Genomic DNA, 22,749 nt, shown 5'->3' with positions numbered 1-22,749 from the left:
TAAGGTGATTTTCACAGCCTGAATTTATTGCCACTGAGTGTAAAATACATTAAAAAGAATACTAAAAAAGAGCCAAAAAAACGATCCAAAAACAACATATAGTTGAATCAAACCCTCACTGACACTCTCAGTAAAAGTCAGTGCAAGCTTTACAATTTGTCGCAGGGCGATTGCATTGAATTGCATTGCATTTTACAGCTTTCCATGCAATTGTAGTTAATTTTGTGAATATGTGAGTATCAAGAGGTCTATTCACAATGCTGATTACTGATAAAAACTTCTATAGACAGGCCATTGTTTTGAATCTACATGTCTGTTAATTTCTTCAAACAAAATCAAAAACCCATGTAAAGTTTGTGATTAGTTGTAGATTATAAGATTAGAGTAATTCTATTACCTCCACACCTTTTAAAACAATAGTGGACTAATGTGTGACAACTCTCTGTAATGAAGGGTTGTCTCTCAAAGCCAGTGTGTTGCTGAATGAAGCAAAAAAGTCATTTACCACTTCTTTCATCTCTCAGATGAAGGCAGCCCAAATAATAAAAAAAAAGAAAAGTCTGTGAAAATGAGTACAAAAGCCATTTAATCTCTCTCATCTTCCTCTTAATAACTGCAAATTTCCCCTTGGGCCCATGGGAGAGGGCCTCTCTGTGCCGCTGCCACCTTATCTGTCGCCTCCATATTTCAGCATGCTGAGCGGCTCCCTCAGTACCCAGCCCCCGGCCTCCTCTCGCCCGGGCCTGTGGGGAAGCTGGGCTCCTGGGCCCACCATTGTTCTGGCCTGGGAGGCAGTCCGGAGAGAGCCCTGAAAGCCGGAGAGTGGGAATATTAAAAAAAAAAAAAAAAACTTGAGCCACTGCCTCATTAAGTGGCAGCCTTTCACAAGCAAACATATCAGAAACAGCCCCCTTTCAGAGGCAGTAATTAGCAATTTGGAAACCTTTCCCCCTCAGGATATACAGTTTCAATTTAGTCAGCAGCTTTAGATTCTTAGGCACTTAATATTCATTGTTTCTGCCATCTTCCCAATTTCTCGACGTACATTGTCTAGTCTTTCACTGGCGATAAAGTGTTTTATCTTTCATGTAATTCTTCTTTACAATGAGCCCTCTGCAAGAGAAGTTAATTTTTATAAATAATTTTCAAAGGGATTTGCAAAGAATGTGAGGGATATGATAGCAAAGTGCTCTTCAGGAAGTGCCAAGCTGAATATCCTATGGAGCTTGTGCTCGATTGATTAAGTCTGGTTGTAAATAGTCTATGGGAAAAGTTTGTGCAACTTCCTGGGAAGTTATTTTGGAGAGAAACCATATACAGTGCAAGCCATTACACAGGGCAAAAAGCAAAGGATATTTAAGTTTGAATGGTGATATTTCATAAAGCACTATTCAAAAGTAAATTAACACCAGCAGAGGCTTTCATGATACAAAAGCATCCTTAGATTCTGCAAGTTTTGCAGTGTGACATTGGTTCTTTGGGTCACGATGTTACATTTTCCAACTGAGTATTGATGTCATGAATTATTTGCTTATGTTTTTGTTTTGCATGGTAAACCATTTGCATGGATGCCATAGCAAATGTTTGCAACCTGCTTATTAAGCCAAACCACATATCTTACCTCAGGGGGGCAAAGCTGACACTTATCTTTGCCACCATGGAGCCTTTGTTTGAAAATGCTACCACTTCCATTAATTTCCAATCAGCATTGTCTAATAGAAATAATTGATTTTTGCCTCCTCTCCACAAATGAAAAACGCTTGTGATTAAACATTTTGTCTGGAAATCTAAATTCCAAGATCCCCATCAACACTTGAGCAAAATAGGCAACTCATTAAAGCACAAAAAAGAACTAGCTGAGATGTGAAAAGAAGAGACAGGGAATGAAATAATGAATGGAGTCCGAGTGAGCTATCTTTCCCAGGCAGAGCGCCACTAGGGATGCAAACTCTCAGAAACCAGAAATGAGCTACCTATCTGTGAAAAGAGTGACTGCTCCATCCTATTTGATTTGGCTCTCCTATCATCTCTTAAGAAGATGTCAGCCTTGCTTCTTCTATTGCTCTGAGCCTTTATCAACCCGGAGACGATTTCCCTGCAAAAAAAAAAAAAAAAAAAGAGGGGGTGGGGGCGGTAGAGGGGAGGGGGGTATTTCAGTGCCTTTCAGGGAGCAACACTAAAGAATAAGTGTTATGCGATAAAAAGGAGGTTGTTAAATAGATCTGTCTATTTGTATGGTAATAATGATCGCTTAAAGACTCGGGGCTCCGTGACTTGTAGAACAAGGAAACAAATCTGTATTCAGGTATTGTGTTAACACGACTCTCCAAACGACCTTGTGAAACTTTCATACAGTAAAAAATGAGTTGGATTCTCAAGTTTTTTTCCCCTCTTTGTTTGTATCATTCTTTTCCCTTTCCTTTTAGAGTGGAGGCAATCCTGCACTGAGCGAACCTGTCTCTCAAACTCCTGTAGGATGGAGCCCTTTGAGTTTTAAATGATCTTGGTCAGAGTTTTTATTTATTTATTGAAGTATCTGGTACACATTTAAAATTCAATATTCAGTATTTAATTCAGTATATTAGTAAGAATTCCAAACAGGGTGTGTGGTAGTTACATATGTTTGAATGTTTGTGATATTGTGGAATTAATTAGAGTTTTACTACATTTCATGAAAAATGTATGTTTTTTTTTAAATGAACACCTTTTTAAGTAAAGAAAATTGTGTGCAGTAAATTTTTGCAGCCCATTTAAAATAACATGGTGGGAGATGTACTTAGATTCTTAACTGTAAAAGTACTTTAAAAACACTTCAGTACAAGTAAGTCCAGCATTCAATTTTTACTTTAGTAGACAGTACAGATGTATTAGTAGCAAATTTGTAACCGGTGCAGGCTGACCTAGCGTAGCTCCTACTCCCTCCAGTAGTTCCTGAGCAACCAGGATGCCAGGGTGGCTGGGTGACTGTCCAAAGGAAGCATAACCCTAAGCAGAAGCCCACAGTTAACCACCAACCACTTCACGTTTCTAACAGGTTCTCCCCACTCAGTGACACACCCGCTGAGAAACCAACTGTGATTATTGGCAGCTTCATAGTGAGAAACATTAAGTCAGCAACACTAGCGTCCATAGTCAAATGTATTGCTGGGGCCAGAGCGGGCGACACTGAGTCAAATTTAAAACTGCTGGCTAAGGATAAGAGTCGGTATGGACATATGCAAAGACAATGTAGGACTCCATAGTTTTCTCTGGGCCCCTGCAAAATCTGACCAGTGATGACATATATAGCCGCATGTCATCACTCAACCACTGGCTGTCGAGGTGGTGTCCAGCAAATGATGTGGGCTTTATAGATAATTGGCAGACTTTCTGGGGAAGACCTGGTTTGATTAGGAGAGACGGCATACATCCCACTTTGGATGTAGCTGCTCTCTCATATCTAGAAATATGGTCGAGTTTATTAGTAGACCAAAACCATGACAACCCAGAGTTGAGACCAGGAGGCAGAGCTGCAGTCCTACATGCTTCTCTGCGCTTCCATTAGAGCAGTTACCCACCTAAAACCACATAGAGACTGTGTCTGTCCCTAAACCACTTAAATCAATTAAGTCCAAAGTAAACAGAAGAGGAGTTACACATAAAAATCTAATAAAAATTAACATGATCACTGCAAACAAAATAGGAGAATTAATATAATAATATGTTAGCATAAATGAATCCACTCCCCTCAGTCATATTAATACTCACATTCCTTGAGACCTTAAATATAACTCATTTGAAAGCCATGTTCTTAGTCTTCCACACCCAACCTGGAAAACACTATTTGTTATAGTGTAACGACCCCTGGCCCGTACTAATTATTATCTGAGTTTTTATCAAACTTAGTAGATAAGGTTATTACAGTAGGTGACTTAAATATTCATGTTGATGTCCATATTGATATCCACTGCATTTATCTCATGATTAGACTTCACTGGCTTCTCTCAGAATGTAAATAAACCCACTCACTGTCTTAACCACACCCTTGACCTTGTTCTGACATATGGCATCAAAATCGAACATTTACAATTACAATTTACAATTTCATTTAACATTTAATAGTCTTTCCACAAAATCCTATTTTATCAGACCACTACTTGATAACTTTTAAATTCCTATTACTGGATTACACACCATTAGACAAAACTGTCTTCACTAGATGTCTCTGATACTGCTGTAGCTAAATTTAAGGAAGTGATCCCATCAGCATTGAACTAAATGCCATGTCGTGATACAACAGAGGACTCTTATTCTAACTTTAGTCCCTCCCAAACTGATCATCTTGATAGTGCCACAGGGTCACTTCGAATGACACTCGACTCCATCGCCCCTTTAAAGAAGAAGATAAAACAAAAGAGGTTAGCTCCAAGCACTCGTTATGCATAATGGTTCCTCTCAGAGATTTATATTAATATATACAGTGTATGTATATATTATTCAATTGTTATTATTTATGTATAAACTTGTAAGTAGCATGTTAATGTTGCAGCTGGAGCAAAATTGAACTTTATAAATTATAAATGGTTGGTGAAATGTAAAATCAACTCTGATGTATCATTTCTTTATGACCTTTGAGAATATAACTTCTCATCCATATCATTTTCAAACATACTGGTAAAATATGTTTGATACTCCTCTTCCTTGGTTTAAAAATTTTAGGTGTATTTACTGGTCATCTTGCTCTACTTATTTATGGGCTTTCCAGGTAAAAATGTCAAGATGATCAAAATATGTTATTGAACACTGTTGTGTACTTGGCAAAGTTTATATATTTGATACTCGAAAAACCTGGTTTTGAGCTCCTTCATATTATTTCTCAAACATTACTACATAAATACTGCAGGAAAAGATAATTATGAAAGGTAGAGCAAAAAGCTCAGACAAATAAATGGGAGATATTGACAATATCAAAAACTTGGGATACAGAACTATGATATCATAACTTAACATTATTTGGCTTTTTCATTTAGTTTCTGCTATAGAATGAAGTATTTAATTTGAATTGCTGTAGAAGTGATTTGTTTTTGTATTATAACTACATATAGTACTTGACATGTATGTATGTTTGTATAGGTGTATATATATGTATATAGCTGGTACGTCTGTTGTAATTTGTATGGTTATGTTTGTGTTCATGACATAAGTTATGTTATATATGTTAATTGTTTTTGTGTCATTTTTGTAAATTAAGAAAAATAACTATTGGGCATTTTCAACATTCATAAGAATGTTATGTATGAACGTTTTTAATCTGTAAAATGACATGTAACTATATATGTGTAGTGCAGTAAGAAGTACAGTATTTCCCACTGAAATGTAGTGGGATAGAAGTATAAAGTAGCATAAAATGGAAATACTAAACATACCTCCAAATTTCCCTAAATTACAGCATTTGAGTAAATGTTTCTTTCCACAACTTAATGTTAGCTATCTTCTCGATCAATTACCAGTTTCTCACCATTATGAAGCTTTCCAATTTAACCCTAACTATTATAACCACAGCAATACCTGCTGACTGTCAAAAAGCTAACCCTGAGGTCTCTCATTAGGATTCAAGGGCTCCAGTTTTCTGTTCCCAGGTGGCGTAAGCTATTAACAAAATTATCTGGAAAGCTGGCCTATAAACCTCTGGAGCATTGTTTTGTTGTCAAGCAAATCAAACAGTAAGTGGGGTTTGTTTGTTGTTCTGCGTACCTGGAGACCGACCTGTACGTTGTTTCAGATGCATCACTGCCATGGGTAGCCATGTCAACCTGCTCTAAGAAGGTGTGTTTGACATGTCAATTTAGCAGGCAGCAGGTTGAAGCAGAGCCCAGTCATTTGACTTTTTATCTCCTCTTTAGATATCTGCGCGGCATGTCAGTGTAAACAACTGAAAGGTCTCCTCGGGTTGTGAGAAGAGTGTGACTGATTCTTTAAACACAGAACTGGAGGATTAAAAGTTTATGCGATGGAAAAGCCCCCATAGCACAGCTGGTGAAATTTTCTGTGGGTTTTTTTTTTTTGCATGGAAAAAATACATACTGTGTGTATGCAATGACACTGTGGAGAATGTAGTGGAGATAAGATCAAGACATGATAAAATATGGCATTCAACAGAGGGAATTAAATGTGAACTGACCGAAAAATCGTCTGATTTGTCTGTTGCAAAGTACAGCAGTTAAAGAATAAAATAACACCTGTCTCTCTCCAACACAATAAACCAGCTGTAAATACTGCTTTCCTAAAGATTGTGTGAATGTTTTGTTGAAACTGTGTCAGATAGGTGTTAATTATTTTAAAACTATAGTTTGGAATGTTGTGTAGACCTTTTGGATATTTACTTGTCATAGCAGGAAAAGTACAAGTGCATTAATGGCCGCTCTTTTCCATTTGAGTGCCTCAGTAAGTCATGCCAGTGAGCCACTGTGCCAAATACCAGACTACTGGAGTTGGAACAACTACAGTAAAGGGAATGTAGCCATCATCAGCATTATTAAATTACACCTGTGCTTTTCCTGCATGTCTAAATGTCCTAAAGCTTACTGTAATCAACAGGCTGCTCTCACAGCACAAGGTTTGACTTGTCATATACTGTAGGAACAGCACAGATGTTACTGATAACATTAATGATGGCTCTGTTCAGTTTAAGTGTCCCAGTTAGCCACAACAGTGTGAAAGTGAGCCAACATACACAATACCAGGACCCTGAAACCAAAGAAGCTTAATGGAATTCAGCCATCATTAATTTTATTATTATACAACTGTGCTTTTCCTACTGTGAAAAGCCGTTGACCGTCACACATGAATGCAGAGAGCGTCATCAGTACTAGTTTACAACATTGATGGTAAAAAATTATGGATAAACCCTCTGTGACATCACCCACAGGTTTCCTGAGGGTGGGTGGAGCTGATCTAGCGGCTAGCCACCTGTGACTCAAAGTGACCACGCCCTTAATTATGCATAACGTTAAGCCTTAATAAAATTTAAATTGGTGAGTTATATAAGAATTCACCCCCTGTACAGTTGTCATGAAAGATGAAATTACCTATACTGACATACTGACCAAAACCGTTTTCTGTACCAGGCTGTAAACATGTTTATTTCTGCTGTAAAGTTGGGAATTTTAACATGGGGGTCTATGGGGATTGACTCACTTTTGGAGCCAGCCTCAAGTGGCCATTAGAGAAACTGCAGGTTTTGGCACTTCCATGTTGGCTTCATTTTTCAGCCCTGAAGGTTGCCGCTTGGACACAGCACAATACAAATAATATCACGCTTCACCAGCTGATTAGTGATGTCCAATCATAATCATGCAGGTGAACACCAGGATCTATTTGATCCCTCTTATGTGCTTAGTTTATTGAATTGTTCATTTAACTGAAATGTAATGTTCATACATGTATTTGTTATCCTCAGAGTCTTTCAGAGCTCCCTCAAAGAATGGAAGCTGTACACCCATTTGCTATAAATGGTCTGGGCGAAGTGTTTATGACTTAAATTAACAAGATGAGCAATTGTTGGTTCAGTTGACAAGACGTAGTCTGTTACGTGAACATTTTAACAACACAGGAGGTGAGACAGAGTATGACCATGTTGTGTTCATCCTTCTGCTTACTTGTGCAGTGGAATATATGGAATTACTAACAGCTATAGTACTAAAGGGACTGTTACATTTTCATTGTGGATCTTACTGATTAATAAATTTAAACATGACATAATAAAAAAAAACTACTACCAAACTATTTGCACATTTGTATGAGGGAAAGACCTAAAGACCCACACATATAATAACAAATTTGTTCTTACAGCACTGGATGAGATCTGTTGTCCCAAAATGATGCAGCAGATATTTCATTTATTGAGTCTTCCCACATTTTAGTGTACAGTAGTATTTGATTTAAAACCACCATCATCTGTTAGTTAGTTTTAGAAAGAGGAAAAGGAGAGGGAGGTATGTCAACAAAAAATCTCTGGGGAGGTTTGAGAGAAACATCTGAATAAAATGTGTTTAAAAATGTTTACATCTGTATGATATTGTCTTCTGGTCGGTCGAATCTGAGCATTGGGACGAAAATAGGTTATCTTGTGTGTAATTCTTTCATCTGTTGTTAAATAATTGTTATGTATTTGGAGGAATGTCAATGCTACAGAATAGTGAAACATGAGCAAGATCATTCAAATGACACTGAAATGCAGCACTGATTTAATCAAGACATGAGCAGTATTTAAAGTGTAGAGAAAGCATCCTTGAATTAACAATTCACCAAATTACTGCTTTGTCCATATCTGTATTTGTTCCTTACAACCGCATTACTGTCCACAATGCCTACTGCTGAAAAGAACAACCAGAAAGCTAAGGAGGAGGAGGAGGAGGAGGAGGAGGATGCAGACTCCACGTAGCTCTCCAGGCCCGGCGTGGAAAGCACTAGAAGTAGATTGATTAGCCTGCTCAGTTTGGCTGATTAATCAGGGCCTGTCAGATGGAAACGAGCACCATTTATGGCTGATTATCTTCCCAGAAGGCAAAATCTTAAGGTACAATCCACAGTGGAACTTTTTAACCTCAATTTAAACCTAGCATTTTCCATCTCCAGTAATGAAAATGCTGCTTTCATGAAGTTTCACATTTCTAGTATATGAGTATTGCACTTAATCAAGCTTTGCATGGTACACAAGAGGAGTAATCTGGTTCACGTTTGCCCTCTTTCAATCCACAAATTACCAAGGCTAGTCTACATTTAATTCAACGAAAATTAACATTTTATCAGATATACTCACTAAATGACAGCTAAATTACTTGCTGTAGCCTAAAGCCCTCAGGCAGGAACCTCTTTATCATCTAAAAATTTAGGCTAAAGATGACACTTGACATCAAGACTCCAAAGCGAGAGAACCTCTTTAAGTGGCTTAAAATCAATTATAAAGACAGGTAGTTAAAAAATGGATTTGTTTTAACCCGTTTAATTCAAGTTCTGTTTCTGCATTTCTTTCAACTTCTATTTTTAACCAATGTGAATTACTTTTTTACTTTAATATCCTTTATGTGATACTGTTGTCTGTTTAAAGGTCACATATTATGCAAAATGTACTTTTCATGTCTTTTCAACATAAATGTGTCCCTGGTGTGTCTAGAGGCCCCCAAACTATAAAAGACAATCCTCTCTCTTTGTCTCCTGCTCCATCTTTCAGTAAATGTGTGTGCAAAAAACAGTTTAAATTTAGCTCCCTTTATGACATCATAAAGGGATCCGTTGAACATAGACCTCCCCCCAGCAGGCTGACATTCCCCACTCACTGAAACCTACTGAATCAACTTTTGAACTAAATCAAAGTTCTGTTGTTTGCCGCAAGAACCAACACGAGGAGGAAGTGAAGTGTTGGATTCACTATATTTTTTAGGGAATTGTCCCCAGTGACTCGAAAATATATGTGCGTATAATGGATGTATACCGGCTGTTCGTGACCCAACCTCAAACTTGGAACTTGTTTTACTGTTAATTTAGCATGTTAGCCTGTCAAACTTGGCATTTGCATGCCGCATGGCTATTATGGCTAGCGATGTCAGACTAATGTTGTTGAGGAACAGTCAAGAGAAACTGTGTGAACGTTAAGCCTTATTTGAAGCCAACTAAATAATGACAGTAGTAGGTTGGATGGTGGTAACTGTTTTTTCATGTTACTTTTTGTGGAACTTTGAACTGCAGCGCTAGCTCAGCTAGCTTTGTTGTTACACGTTAACCCGTTCTGCTCTGTGATCCTTGCTGGTATGTGTGTGTAGCTGCTGTAACATTATGTAAATGTACTCGATAGACATGCCATGAAGGTAACATGTGAAACAGAAATGGTCAAACTGCAGGAATTCCTTTGCTTGGCAACATTGTGTAACTTAGATTAGCACCCAGCAGCTAACTTGCTCAGACTGTAAAGCTGTAGTGGCCCGCTACAGTGTGTAAAGTGTGTGTAAGGTGAAGCCGAGGTTAATACGTTCTGATCCACAGATACACTTAGCGTTACTAGTGACGTTACTGCAGCTCTGTTGCAGTTCCAGTATGAATATGAATACTGTCAACAGCCCTCTGTCTCTCCTGTTGCGGTCATATAATCTCGCATTGCATCACGGCCGGAAAGTCACACCCAGTTCTGGAGTGGGGCGCGAGGAGCAGCAGCTCATTTGCATAGACACAGAAACAGCCCATGGGACAGGACAGAAACAGAGGGCTATAGATTCACGCTAGAATGCATAATCTGAGTGGTATTTTCAGCAAAAAACTTCAAAGACATGTTTTGGGGACCTCAGAGACCTATAATATGTGACCTTTAATGGACATAAAAGGAGCTCAGACTTCCACACTTCTCCAAATATCTGCTCCTCCTAATCATCTCTGATATTTCTTTACCTGCACACCAGAGAAGAACAGAGAGGACAGTCTTTGGGATAATTATTTTGCAGAGAAAGGTTTTAATTATATGAACTGTTTCCAAAACATTTTTGCTTTGATGCCAACGTCATTATCAGTCTTCCAAAAGGGTTAAAAACCCACATGTGGAATTTAAAGCATATGCTCTCTGATATGAATATTATGTTTCTAATTTGACGTTTTTCTAGTTGTGTGTTTTCAAGAGTCATTACATTGTACATGTAAATTAAAATACTCCTATAATGCAGTGTACTGTACTTAGGTGTGGGCTAGAATTTACTTAAACTTACTATGCATTGAAATATAAAATCTAAACTTCCACAAAATAGAATAAAACATACAAACATGCATTGAATTTATGTTTTCACCCCACATCTTGACCTACCTTGTAGTTATTCATCTGTATTTTAAATTTTTATGCTGTATATCCAACATCATATTTTAATGCATTATGTAAAGCACTTTGAATTGCCTTTCACATGTGACTGTACCAACCAAGTTTTTATCTGTTATCAATGAGAAGTTGAATAATGAAAAGCTACAACAGAAACTCAAGTACCAAAACTAACTAACTGCAGGCTCTGCTCCGGTAACAGTGAAAGACTTTATGCAAAGTGCTTCTGACCTTTTACATTCAAGTGAGCTTGATATTATAGTAATGCTGACACTACCAAATTGGAAAGCGAACACCTATCACCCTGAGGACAGTTGCAATCACCCTTTTCATCTTCTACAGCTCATTCTCAATGGAGCTAGACCACAGTGTGACACGGGACTTTAACTTTCTTCTCTACCACTGTAGAGACGGGAGACAGAAGTGAAGATATACAAACACAGACTGAACTTTATCTGACGTTTGAATGACACATCACAGTTTTCCTTAATGTCAAATTAATGTAAAATTAGTCTGTGCATGTTGAAACTTGTAGCTACAATTTCTCTATGGGAAAGAATAGGAATAGGAGAGGATGTCTCTGGTGGTAACAGCATTCTCATGTCTGTGGTCGACCCTTTAGCGTCCACCACACCTCATGCTGTCGTCCAGCCCTGCAGCCCTCGCTCGCTCCACAGTGGCCTTTCCCAGCCTGGTCACCCGTTTCCATTTATCTGCTGGAATAACTATAAAAATCTGTCAGGAGGCAGGGTGGGTTTTTTCGCTCAGCTCAGCCCAGCTGGCAGATTGAGAGCCCCCTGTAATGCACAAGTCTGTTTTTATTATTCTTGCTGGGGGAACACTATTTCATCAAGTGCATGATTCCACAGAGGAGAGGAGATAGCCTCAGCCTGGCTATATTTCTTCCAATCAAACATTCCAAGGGGAAAAAATGAGTGGGTGCCATCAAATCCCAGAATAATGCTGCCAGATTTTATGTAAAAAGAAGGACTGATGGACAAATACAGGAAGGCAAGACAAGTTTAATGACGTGTGTTCAGGAGCTGAGATTGGAAAACTGACAGAGAAAAGCAGCCTCTTTGCTGGAATATAAATTGTTGTGCGCTGTAAAAAGGCTTTTATCTGGAGTGAATATGGGACGTAATACACAGGTCAGGGTTAAGTCATTTTCTCCGGCAAGTTAAGCGAATAATGAAGGCGAGCCCGCATGGAGAGGAGCACTGCTACTGCCAGTTTGTCTTCATTTATTATGCCAAATCTCATGATTTTGGCGTTGGCGCGGTGAGTGCTCTGGCGCGCACCGGTGGACGACATATCGCTTAATTTACACAAGGTAATGAAAGCAGGGAATGGGAGGACAAAACAATTTACCTGCTGACACGGGAAGAAGTGATTTGCGAACATGGGGGGTGAGCGAAAGAGCAGGCAGAGGGCCAGGGCCAAGGGGTGGAAGAGGGGCAGAGATAGGGATGAGGGGAAGGAAAAGAGAGAAAGGGGTGGGGGAGAGGCTTGGAAGGATGAAAGAAAGGGAGGTAGAGGGGGGAAAAAAACAAAAAGGATGAAACTGACAGACAGAGAGAGGCAACTCAAGCCTCAGCCTCCTCAGGTGATGATGATGGCTTCAATGAGGCAACAGTAAACTCTCACTCTGTCTCTCCCTCCCCCACAGACACCACGCACAAAAATACACGCAATCAGGGGGCGAAATTGACCTCAAATCTGGAGGGTCTTTTTCTGACAAGGCCCTTGTTTTACTCCTCCTTTCCCCCCCAATTGTAATCACTTATCAGAAAACCACTTGTGTAGCAGGGACGGGTGCCGCAACAGGTATTTTCACACAAAGACCAAATCTCTGACTGGTGTCTCAAGACGATTTTGCTGACCAATTCAGTGAGCATGTGTTAGATTTAGGCCCTGATCAGACAGAGCGCTTTCTGCAGGTTGCAAAACGAGGCGTTTTGCTGTGTTTTGTTTTCGGGTTTTTTTGTAATTGTTGCTAGGCAACCATCAAATCACCTGTTCTTAGCCTAACTGTTATTTTGCTGTGAAAAAACTCACAGATCTGTACCCTTTATTCTTTTAGATAGTTAGTTAGCTAGTTAGCTAGTTAGTAGCTAATTACCTTACCTAGTGAATAAAAATCTGCATATCAAACGGACAGGCGGAGGGCACTTGCTCTGGCTCCAATTGAGGGTGAGAGGCTGTTCCCAAATTGTACGTTGGACACGGAAAAAGAGATCCATATGGGTGCATAAGACCCTCAGAAAGAGGAGAAATCACAGAAGGCCCACTTTTCAATTCATCCAATTGGACAATGGGAAAAAATGCAAACGATGTCGGGCACTTTTCTGCTCTGAGTTGGAGTTTTTTCTACTCGAGGGCACTCATGCAAAAACGCGAGGCGCACAGAGCAGAAAAACGTAAGGTGCTCAGCAACGCAAAAGCAGCGAGCAAAAAGCTTCAGTCTCACTGACAACAATTACAAAAAGCCATCCCCAGGCTGCTAAAAAAGTGCTCTGTTTGATCGGGACCTAATGGAGTATTTTATTTGTGAGGAAACATACAAAGCAGAGTAGAAACTGGCATCATTTCATGCACAGATGCTGTGTTCTAGTATAATTTGCTCTTCATCCACATATACTGTAATCAGGAATAACCCAAATAAGGATTACAAAACAATTGATCCAGATCTAAATTAAGCTCTGTCGACAGCCAATCACTCCACAGTATTGATGGATGCGTTCTAAAAGTGTACGATTGGCCATTCAGCTGATGGCCTTTCACACAAACAGAAGAGTCTGGCTGAGACTCCCTGACAATATGGCTGGAGCAGCACTGTAATTTTCCAATCACTAGCCCTTCAGGCCAGGCCACTCCTTAGGGCAGTAAGATCAGATGAGCTCCGGCATTTTCTTTTGTAAGTGGCCAAACTCTATTTGTCTGCTCACAGGAACAAAAACAATCAGGGAGCCGAGAGAGACCGGCTTTTTGGTCTCTCTGGAGAAGGGCCAAAGGCAGAGCGGGAGGAGGGGGAGGACAGAGGATGGGAGAAGGGGGTGGTGGGGGGGGGGGAGTGGGGGTGGGCAGCGGGGTGACACAGATAACCGAGCCCCCCCAACCGCCGTGGGTGGTTGGTTCTAGTGATGATGAATGGGGACGCGGCTCAGCACCAGGTCCCTGCTGTCAAGGCTCTCGGCAGGACGAGACAGAGAGAGGAAGTGTCACTCTCGGCGGGCCTGCTGGGCCAACCTGGACTCTGCTGAGTCCTGCTGCTCGAGTCTTCACAACAAATCAAACACCATAACACCCACCCCTCCCAGAACACGGCCACACACACAGCTTGGTCTCCACCACTGTCTGGAAGAATGTGTTAGAAAACATAACCAGACTGTTTAGGCGTGCTGTATCTGAATATCAGCTCCTATCTGCTTTCCAAGTGTCTGGTCAGATGTGAACGGATATTTAGAGGCATCCAAGTGGCCGGGTAGGAGCTTGGCTCTCCTTGGACGAGAAACTAGTCCTTGGGCTGCGGTTGTGAGGGGGCTCCCTCTGTCCTCCACCCTCCCCTGGCCGCAGCTCTCTCCACAGGCTTATTTCCCCTCACAATGAGAGGTGACAGTGAACAGTGGAACTCGTCAGTGTGAATAACACGCAGTCACGCTTGGTGAGACCCTCCGGTGGAGCACGATACACACACTCGCACACAATGATGCACACACTGAGGCTCAAGGGCCCAGCGGCAGGCACGCTGTCAACCTCAGTGCACTCCCTTCCATTACAGCCTAACAGGGGACAAATTGAGCAATCTGATGGGTTAAATTTGACACGTTTGCCAGTCTGACCCATGTTTGTTGTACAGTACACTCACTTTGCATAGTTTTATGGGGTGAGAAGAGTGAGCTACAGTACGTATATGAGTTCCTGATGAATGCAATCAACATAAAGCGCTATCTTGGATTCATAACAAAGGTCAGAAGGACATTTTTCAAGTTTACAAACGCAGCTGAGCTCACATTACTGTACCATCAGGTCTGTCGCAGTCGTATGTCCCTCAGTGATGTGCTGTTCTCTTTGAGTCTTGCCGTGTCCTTCAGTGGCTCCTTATAAGAGCAGTCCATAACACAACCAGTGGTCAGGCTTAATTTACCCACTTTCTCTGTCCACTGCCCCATCAGCATATAGTATCACATAACTGCTAATGGGCTAATGGAGGAAAGAGGGGAGGGAGCGAGAGCGAGAGGAGGACAGCGATAGTTAGGGAAATGGAGCTCGGGTTCATCCAAACATTTAATAACTTATTCAATCTGGAGCGTTCACCTCTTACAGGGCTAATTATATCATTTAACTGGCCTGGGCGCGGGGGGCCAGTGTGGACGCACCGTCTTACGGTGTCATCACATAATTATGACTTATGCCAGCGCAGCCTAGCAAGCTGGATGAAGTCAGCTTGCCATAAATTTTAATGATCACTTAGACAATATGAACGTTCACAGGGCTTCCACAGTGTTAACAGGAAAATATGGACACTGCAAAAGCTGAAGTATGGAAACACAGAGGGAGAACAGAGAGGTAAGAGGAGAGAAGAGGAAGCAAAGTGTATGTGTGTGTGTGTGTGTGTGTGTGTGTGTGTGTGTGTGTGCGTGTGACATGTTTGGGAAAGGTGAGTTTAGACAGGGTAGACACAGCCACTTGATTGTGTGGGATCAGGTTCTGTGGTCACTGGGCTGCTAGGAGGCCAACGTCAGGCCTGTCAGAGGGCTAAACACCCGAGTGTAGTCTGTTTCAATGGAAAAACAGCAGCTGACACTCAACGCTTGCGGGCCAACTGCTGACCTCATTCGATGGATAAAACGTGCTGGACGGAGGGGGAGAAAGCCTGGCGAGGCGAATATGGAAAGTTGGTTTTGATGCTTTATTCCTCTGAGCAGCAGAAGTTTCTAATAACTTTCAGAAGTTGAAAAAAAAATAGAAAAGGCCATAATGGTGGGAAAATAGATGGGGCATAATGAAAAAGGCTGAGTGTCTTTTTTTAATAGCTGTAAAATGGCTAATTAGCCCTCTATGATTGATCATTGTGGGAGCACGCATTGGGAGGTTTGAGTCTCCTGGGCTTTAATAGTTTTCTGGTAAAATAATTTTACATTTCTGGTGTGATTAAGAAATGTTCTGTGACCTCTGTGACCTTTGAGTGTGGTATGTGGACATATTTCTAAGTCAACTTAGGCTCATTGAATGTTGTGTCAATACATTATTTTCGAAAACTGCATTTATTTTAAGAAAATGTAGTGCAGCATTAAAAATGTAATGTAAACATATACTACAGGATAAGGAATATTGATTTCAACATGCAGGTGGCCAATCCAGATATTCTGCACTTATGAAAAAAGGAGAAAGGAGAGCAGTCCAAAGAGAAGCTGATCTCCATTGCACTTAATATTAATGTCTGTTTTGTGGCTATCCCGTTTCAGGAGGACCCAGCTTCTGTGGCGGAGCGATTGAATGACAGAGATTACCTGTTTGGAAAGCCCCACGAGACAGCTGATTGATAATGCATGACACAAAAATGTTTTTGTTTACCCACAGAAATGGCTTTGAGCAGGGGTTTCAGTTTCTTGTTTTTTCTCCCGGAAACCTGATTCACCAGACTGAAGTGGATTGACGGGAGAGTCGTGGGTCAGGAGGTCTCGGCTGAGAGTCGACTGCGGCGTCTGGCTCCATAGGTACCTTCTGGACTGGGGATCATCCACATCATATTCATCCCATTGGGCCTGTGTTGTCCTAGAGGGGATATAACATGAAAACATAATCTCACACCACAATTTCATTCCTTCAGCAGCATTAGATTAGATTGAAAGTTCCCCTGCACACTTTCCTGGGGCTGTCAAATGAGCTGTCAGTCATGTGTCAGAGCCGGCCCATGCTCATCTGCTCTAATACATCACACAGCCTTTTATATGGATCAGTATGAGTGTGACTCTCTACACAAACACCAGCAGCTCCTCCGCTGGGATGCCGGGTGATTGATAACATTTCCCCGGCTCTTCACACTCATGCCCATTTGTTTAGTTGGTTGGAGAAGGGCCCCTAGTGTCCACTGACATCTACAGTGCCCATCATCGCCTCGTGCAGAACATGACATCAGCCTCCGGAACAGTGCGACTCGTTCTGATACATGCCAGGAATGGGCAGCTTTCCATTCATAAAGTGCGGTGTGACAGTCACTGACAGATCTCTTGTATACCAGAAGCTGATACTAGTATTTCCTTAACAATGAAAGCATGAACTAGCTCAGGTGCCACTTTGTAGTAAACATGTCAGCTATTAAATCAAGTATTTAACCCGCATATTATCACAGTTGATAAATGTTTATTGCTCATTATGTCAGTACACTTTTAATGCCTTGGAAATCCTCAGCTGCTGACTCTAGTCCGAGTGTCGAGATCACCGGGGGGAATCCTGAGCCTGTTTTGTGTACAGTCATATTGGCATATTGGTCGAGCTAATGGCCACTTGGCACGTAGACAGCTATCCATCCCAATCTCAGCTTCACTAATCCAATTGTGGCAACCTGCTTGGCATGAGAGAGACTCATCTGTCTTTACTGTTCATTAATAGGGCTCCTCCTCGAGCTCAGAGCCCATTCACATTCCTTTGGATCGGGCCGAAAGCAAACTCTATCGCTGAAGCGCTGGATCTGTGCTGGAGGTACAGCCAGAAGGGGGGTGGATACATAATCACTTCTGAGATACATAATCACTGCTGTGTGGTGGAAAGTATCAGAAAATATGAAACCTCCCTAAGGGATGAGCTACATATTTTCACAGACAGTATGAAAAAACACTTTTCCTATTTGCCATGCACTCTCCTGAACTCGTCAATAAGTATGCAGGTATGTGATTCAGCTCAATATCAGGACGACCATGTTATGGTTTTTTTTTTTGTTGTTTTGTTTTTTCAACCCCGTCCTGAGTTAAGAGCCTTCTTGAGATTGTTTTTTCTTTCTCTCCATGGCAGGGCTTTATGTCTAGCGGTGGAATGATAATAATGTTTCTAATCTTGTTACATTGCACACAGAATTGTCTTCCATGTTAATGATGGACCGGCCCCCTCCCTGCTCCAGTGAGATGCTTACTTTCAATTTGTGTACTGTCATCTCCCCGCCACGCGGCTGAAATTGATGCACCCTCTTCCTTTTAATTAAATCAAAAAACAGTCGGGGGTCCAGGCAGGTGGGGGACCTGCTCCCATATACAGCCATCATGAAGACCTGGCTGACTCCAGGATGAATCAGGGTTGCTCCTGTTCATGTTTCTGAGTCTGTGTGCTGCCTGTGCAGCCAAGTTACTGTATATATGAAACTAATATTAGTTTTAAATTACAAACAAATAAATGATCTTAATAAAGTTAAACAGATTTTTTAAATGATGTTCACCCAGTCAGGAAAAAGTATTTAGTTAGGGGTTCAACTACAATTTTAGTTTCTTATAATATTGATTTCAGTCAAAAAGCCAATGGACATTTTTACTGGTAAATAAATAAATAAATAAATAAATAACAATCCCAGGAATCTTTCTCAGGTAGGTTTGCCCTCGGGCAGAGCTGGAGCCAGAGTCTAAGAAATGAGAGCGTAAAATTCCCACACATTAGAAGGCGGGTAATTGGATTTCCTGTGTCCTGTACGGTGGGCAATGTGGTTCCTGCAGCTGTGACATTATCAAGGTAACATAACCTGAAGGCTGCGGTGTAGCAGCACAGGCCCCGCAAGGCCTGTCCTCCAGTTCCACATCACTGCCTGCTTGGCTATTCATCCTGTGGACCCTGCAAATGAAATTATGGGAGGAAGAGCAAAGGACATTCTTTGGGAATTAATCCCATTTATGCCTAAACCCACTTCAGATTTTTATAGTGAGGCCCTCTTTAGATGTAAGGCGCATTCACAATTAGACAAGGCCTTCGGAGGATTGAAAGAAATACTGTGTGTGCTGGTTTGTTTGGTGAGTAATTTGTGGACACAGACAGGAAGTAGGAGAGCATGGAGAAAAAAAAAAGAAATATTGAAAACTGAAAAAACTGAATGTTATTTTGATGTCATTGAGAAACAGCTGCACCAGATGTCTTAAACTTCAACATCATTTGACTAAAGTGTCTAAATGCTCCGTTCATTTCAATAATACAGTTTGGACATCGACTGGTGGATGTGTAAATGTATTTATTATGATAAATGAAAAATATCTTCTGATCTTATCTGAAATAATGCTTTTTTTTAATCTCATTACATGAATCTACAGCAGCCAGTAATTAACATAAGTGTATATTATTATATTATATTACATGACCAAAATACATATTTTTTATTTAGTATCAGAGTTGATATAACATTACCAATTAAAAGCTAGTGGACACATTACTGTGGTATCTGCAGTCAAATCCCCAGCAGCACTGACAAGTCCTGCACACATATAGGCTACCAGAAGTTATTAATGAGGGGAAAAAATGATAAAATATCCTTTATATATTAATTCTATATTATATTTTAAAAGTGTATGGTACAATTATCACTACAATTTTAAATATATATATATATCAATTAGAAAATCCTAAATCTAAAACCACATTGACATCACTATTATAGCACTTTTGTACGAATATTGTGGCGATTTTAGGTCAATCGACCACATTTTAGGACTATGTTCTAACTGAATTAGAGTAATAACGTGTTTAGGGCAAAAAAAATCAAAATATTAAACTGCGCCATCACTTGTTTGACTTGACGGTTTCTTATGTTTTGTTTTACATGACTGATATTTACTTTCTCTGTGGACGTTGGGCTTCATTCTCACAGATAAGTGCTATTTAATATTCTTTGTAACCTACGTTATTTAAAAAAAAAAAAAAATCTTCCATAAATACAATTTCCAGCCCACAGAAGAGGGGCCTGAAATGTGTCCAGGAAGTCCGCACAACCAGGTCACCATGTCAAAAATGCCTGCAATTAAAAAAAAAAAAAAAAAAAAAAAGTCTTATAAAGTATTATAAAGTGTTTCCATCTTACCTCTGATACAGATGATTTAATTGCATCGCATCCTCTTGTTTAAGCCACACAGTCAGAGGAAGCACCTGACATCAATTAGCCTCGTCTGTTTACTCTCGCGATGCATTGCAGAGAAACACTGCCCCCTAGTGACGTCACGTGAATACAACTAGTCAAACTACAATCCCAGCGTTTGTTTTGTAGACTGAAGCTCCTCAATTTGTAAGATATTTTTGACTCGTGTTTTATTTAAGTCTATCAGGGAACTACAAAGAGCTTTAAAACATGAAAATCTCATCAGACTGGATGAATTTAAATAAATAAATAAATAAATTTTATGTCTCTTTTTTTCTTAGAAATATCTAAGATTGTTTCTGATGCTTTTTGTATGTGCTTGTGTGTCTTTTTTGTTTGTCCTGTCTCTGGTTTTATTTAATCTGCTGTACTCAGCTGTTTGTTGTAAAGGAAATCTTTACCTCATTGAGATACCTAATTAAATAAAGGTTATGATAATAATAATCAAATTCAGAAATCAGATTTTTTCTCTTTTCATTGAATACATTTTTTGTCAACAAAATGTACGTAGACCAAAACCCTCAAACATATTGTTGTCATTTGATATGCTATATCAATGTTGATATATATCGAATTAAAAATATTACAAGGCTTTGCTGCAAATAGTGAATTTATATTACTTTAATTTCTTGATTTAAATAATTATATTAGATTGGATTAGACTAAATTTCTCAACACTGGTTCTGTGTTCATATTAAAAAACATACTGCATGTCATTGTCATAAACCTGGAGATACACAGCTGAGGACACACACACACACTCACACATGTATTAGTACAAGGGCTGGGCTGATTACAGCTCCTTCACTGTCCTCATCAAGACCAGAGCAGACCACAGTCAGAGATGAGAGGCCCCAAACACACACACACACACACATGCACACACACAAACACACACATACAGTGCATACAATAATCCGTTCTACCCACTGCACACAGACACACATACTGTACTCATAAACACAGAGATAAACAAACACAAATAAACACATACACACACACACACACACACACACCATGGCAGCCTCCTCAGGCAGCCACACAGCTCAGGCAGGTCCCTGCCATTATCCCGTCCTCTACCCTAAACACGCAGTTTTAATTTCAAAGCTCTGATTAGCTGATGATTGCATGACAGCCGCCGACCAGGTTCCCTTTTCGCCCGGCTCCCAGACTGCAACTCAATCATGCCCAATTAGTGGGTCCCCAAACACTCTCTCTTATTAGAGGACTCATAATCGACTCATTGTGTCCTGATTTGGCAAATAAATCACTCTGGAGGCTGCTGACTCCCCCCCACACCCAACCCCCCTTACCCCTCTTTCTCTCTCCCCCACTTCTCTCACTCTGTCTTTCACTGCCCACTCCCCTTCTTTTCCTTGTCCAGGGGTTCAGTGACAACGTTTTCAGGCATGCTTTTCATTGGAGCTGACAGTTTGAGCAACGCCGGACTTCTTTTTTTTTTTATTCCCCCTGAAGAATGAAGAATAATTTAGCAGCTAAGGCAAGGCAGGCAGCACGCTGGTGTCCTTGTCCTACAAGGTTAAGAATCCATTCCATCTGAGCAAGAAAGGAGTGAATTAAAATAAATGATGGCCAGATATTTATTGCGAGTTTGTAGATGAAGCCAAGTCACTCCAGTGGACCAGCGGGGCCTGGGCTGCCAGTGGCTCAGTGTAGCCGAGTGACCTCCCTACCTCTCGCTGCCTAACTGGGGTATAACACTCAATGTCACATTACTCCTATCCTGCATTTGATATATTTATTTTTATCCCTATATATATTTATATCTATAAATGCATGTGTTGGGGACATCAGGGCAGAACGTCAAATGAGATAGCAGGGACATATTGTATATGAAATTATCTAGCTGGGGAATGTTAAAAATTATTGTAATTTGATTGAAAGAGGGGAATTCTTGAGAAAAACTGAGATTTGCAGACACAGACAAGGAGATCCTGAATGAGACGGTTGGGATAGGACACATGGACACAAATGTCCTTCAGTCTGGAGACACAAAAACTCAAGGCCAGTCTGACTTACTGTACTGACTGTATCACACAGTTTTAGTAAAGGTAAGAAATTAAATTAGGATTCTTTTTTTTAATTAAAGGGGGGGCCAGTTCCCAAATTTTCTTGCTACATGTAGTTCCTCAGGACTAGAAAACCACATTGAAAAGGTCCAACATGAGAGCTTTACACACTCAGTGAGTGGACCAGCTTGAGCCCGGGGGCTTGCGGAGTGCTGGGAGACCTGTGATGTTGTACACATGCAGAAAACCAGTGGACTGTGATGTAGTGGACTCCGAGTCAGACCCAAAAAGTAGCTTTAGCAACGTCCCACTGTGATGTTGAGCTCCCTCCGCAGGCTCAAACAGCCTCTCCTTCAGCAGCAGATCCTGTGAACTCATGATGCTGCTCGTATTCACACAGTGTGTTTATTTCTTTTATCCAAACCAAACCAAGAGTTTTCACCTACCCCCTCCTCCACTCTACCATGTGTGGTTGGTGTGTGTGTGTGTGTGTGTGGAGTGGTCATTAGTCTCTGTTTACAGTGGAGAGAGCCTGGCCAGCTGGCATGTGACGTGTGATGTGCCGCGCTGTGGTCTACCACTGTGAGACCCCCGTGGCAGAGTCGTGGAGGCCCAGCAACCCCCTTCCCCAGGCAGGCCGCAGAGACCGCTGTGAGCCCTCGGCAGATGGAGCCTCTAGCGTTTCTCGTCTCTTCCACAAGCAAAGAAGAGGTGGAGCGAGCGCTGGAGGTGGGACTGGCCCCGGCCCCCATCACAGATGCCAGGAGAAGGCTGAGACT

At 40.9% G+C, this 22,749-nt stretch overlaps 1 protein-coding gene across 2 annotated transcripts; it reads right to left on the bottom strand.

Moving 5' to 3' along the window:
* Positions 1–5: 5 nt before the first annotated feature.
* LOC137199203 (uncharacterized) lies at positions 6–20,031 on the bottom strand. Of its 2 annotated transcripts, XM_067613332.1 has the most exons (4): positions 19,887–20,031; positions 16,412–16,612; positions 1,974–2,095; positions 6–808 (listed from the first exon to the last, which is right to left on the bottom strand). In XM_067613332.1, the coding sequence occupies exons 1-4, from the start codon at positions 19,910–19,912 to the stop codon at positions 498–500; spliced, it is 660 nt and encodes a 219-aa protein (XP_067469433.1). In that variant the 5' UTR covers positions 19,913–20,031; the 3' UTR covers positions 6–497. The 2 variants fall into 2 exon arrangements, with proteins under 2 accessions (XP_067469433.1, XP_067469434.1); XM_067613333.1 differs by lacking the exon at positions 1,974–2,095 and having other exon boundaries at positions 570–808; positions 19,887–20,002.
* Positions 20,032–22,749: the final 2,718 nt, after the last annotated feature.

Source organism: Thunnus thynnus, chromosome 16 (assembly GCF_963924715.1).
Source record: "Thunnus thynnus chromosome 16, fThuThy2.1, whole genome shotgun sequence".
Taxonomy (NCBI): domain Eukaryota; kingdom Metazoa; phylum Chordata; class Actinopteri; order Scombriformes; family Scombridae; genus Thunnus; species Thunnus thynnus.
The sequence above is the reverse complement of the archived record's forward strand: the minus strand, read 5'-3'. Positions and strand labels throughout refer to the sequence as shown.

Excerpts from the sequence above, each read along its gene's own strand:
- LOC137199203 (XM_067613332.1), bottom strand. The coding sequence starts at position 19,912 with ATGCAATTAAATCATCTGTATCAGAG. Across the intron at positions 16,613-19,886 it reads TTAAATCATCTGTATCAGAG|GACAACACAGGCCCAATGGG; the intron begins GTAAGATGGAAA and ends TATCCCCTCTAG. Across the intron at positions 2,096-16,411 it reads GCTCAAAGCCATTTCTGTGG|GGAAATCGTCTCCGGGTTGA; the intron begins GTAAACAAAAAC and ends TTTTTTTTGCAG.